Raw genomic sequence first — 2,298 nt, 5'->3', positions numbered from 1 at the left:
AAAACTACGGAAGCGAGGGAAATCGTAGGATTGTCCCTCATCCGCAATGCACAATCGAATCATTTGGATATTCATTGCATTAACCGAGCAACGCCGCATGCGCCGACCGGGGAAATGACGAGATCCTTCAGATCGGAAAGCCACGCGCCGAAGTGTGTTTCACGAGCTCCCAAGACGGACCAAAATGTCCGCGAACTGACTTTGAGTGATGCCGTTCTCTGACTTAGGCTGACAGCACCATTTTACCTCCACCATCAGCAGTTGGCAACTGATCTGGTTCAGGTGATTTTGGTTTCCCCAAGGGGACTTCAGCGGACCGGTGAGAGAGACTGTTAAGAGGAACATTCTACATACGTTGCCGTTACTGCAATTTGAAAGCTCGCGCGTTACTGTACTATAGCGTTGAAGCTAGAAGGAAACTGCCGAGAACCAAGATATTGATGTCAAAGTCAGCGAAGGAAAGTTGACATCGAAGAGCCTGCATTCTGCATTACATGTATGTGTGAAAAGGTACGCATTGAGTCATCAATTCCAGGAGAATCCCGTTCTCCTTCGCCACTTAAATCCTCACGCCTTGAGAATTAGACATTATCAGTCATAATTAGCAGCAGTGAAGCATCTTGAATGTGACGAAGTGGGGATCCCACCTGCCGGGGGAAGCGCGACAGTTCCTACTGTAATTTCGAACACTGAAGATATGGGTATGTCTTCTCAGCAGCGACAGACGGCTCCTTGAAAGCTGCAGACATGGCGGTATCAAGATCCCTGCCTCTGAAACGATAGCCTCTATACGTCTGACGGATGGAATTTGCGGGGACCCGCCGGTCTAGAAAGAATTGTTAACTCCAGTGCATCGAGACGCACCAGGCAGCAATGATGAAGACCCACGGGCTGGCGGCAACCCTGTTTGTCTTAGCCTTTCCAGGCATACTACTGCAAGCCACACATGGATACCCGGACAAAGTAACGATAGGTGAGCACAACGACCTTTACTCGGTTACGGTTCATTGAATTAAGCATTACATGGCATATATTGAACAGAGTTTTTGGATGCGCAAGAAAGATGTTAGCCAATACGGGACCTGTAGACATGAAAAATCGACAAGAGTTCGCTCCAGGGCAGCCAGAAAGGCACTGCAACATGACCAAACGCGGCCCTTTCCTTATGATTAGAGTTGATACCGCGGCTGCCTACGTGAAATGTCACAAGGTAAAGAGAGTGACACATTACCTCCAGGCAATTTTTTGTATTACATTTTCGTCAGAGCCATAGTCGTGATCTTTGCTTTGACATCCATGGCGTTTCATCTTAGACCACCTACGGCCTTTGCCTCTTTACCAGTATTCTATTGACCTTTGAGGATCTGGGTGTTTTTCCCCAGTAAACATTAGGTATCTAGGGGTACAAGCAAAGGCATTATATCAACGATATGTACGGACAGCATCGAAACAGCAACAAAAGATCAATACTATAATTTCAATTATATCTGTTGACTGTAAGAGGACATTTGACACCAAATGGCTGTCTATGCTTTTTTCCAAGTTTGTGCGTGAGACAAAATTGTAAAGCTCAGAAGTTAGAAAAAATCCATCTGTATTTGATAGATTTTATATATTTATTTATCCATTTATGTCTCACAACAAAGACCTTTCGAGCGGTGATACGCATCGGAATGCTGACGGGTAAAAACGCTACAATGTCGGACTCGGGAGGCTATTAACATGCCGTCGGTTTGTCTTGCTTGACAGTCTTTCTGTGCTCGTATAAAAAGGAATGTGCCCACGGGCGCTGAAATGATTTATAGCAGCCCGTACTGTCCTAATCTCTCACGTAAATTATCTCAGGTTCCTCTATTCCTTAGAGATGCACGTAACGACAGACGCGGTGGGAGCCGTTGTTTAATATTGCCAGGTGCTGATCAACTGACAATATAGAACAACTTCAATTGTAGCTATTCTAGGACTCCTAACATTTAAGGAAAATGTAAAGAAAACCACTTACGTAAATTATATCAGGTTCCTTGGAGATGCATGTAAAAGGCAAACGCGGTGGGTGCTGTTGTTTTAAATTTACAATATTGCCAGATACTGCTGACTATACACAGAACAACTTTCAGAATGTCGCTATATATTAGTAGACGTGTTATTTGAAAGAATTTAGAAGAAAACCACTGAGGTTTCGTGGTTTTCAAACCTTAGGTAAACAAGTATTATCCATAATAACCATATATATATATATATATATATATATATATATATATATATATATATATATATATATATATGTAGTAGTAGTAG

At 43.1% G+C, this 2,298-nt stretch overlaps 1 protein-coding gene across 1 annotated transcript in view; it reads left to right on the top strand.

Annotated features, from left to right (window-relative positions):
• The first annotated feature begins 521 nt into the window (after nucleotides 1-521).
• The window catches only part of LOC109478229 (glutamate receptor ionotropic, delta-1-like), a 28,552-nt gene continuing 26,775 nt past the window's right edge, over nucleotides 522-2,298 (top strand). Inside the window, exon 1 of the mRNA XM_019779686.1 lies at nucleotides 522-973. Coding sequence (XP_019635245.1) covers nucleotides 874-973 — 100 coding nt within the window. The 5' untranslated portion in view covers nucleotides 522-873. The remainder of the gene's footprint in view (nucleotides 974-2,298) is intronic.

Source organism: Branchiostoma belcheri, unplaced genomic scaffold (genome assembly GCF_001625305.1).
Source record: "Branchiostoma belcheri isolate BF01 breed outbred unplaced genomic scaffold, Haploidv18h27 scaffold43, whole genome shotgun sequence".
In the NCBI taxonomy this organism is placed as follows: domain Eukaryota; kingdom Metazoa; phylum Chordata; class Leptocardii; order Amphioxiformes; family Branchiostomatidae; genus Branchiostoma; species Branchiostoma belcheri.
Note: the sequence above shows the minus strand (reverse complement) of the source record. Positions and strands in the feature narration are given on the sequence as shown.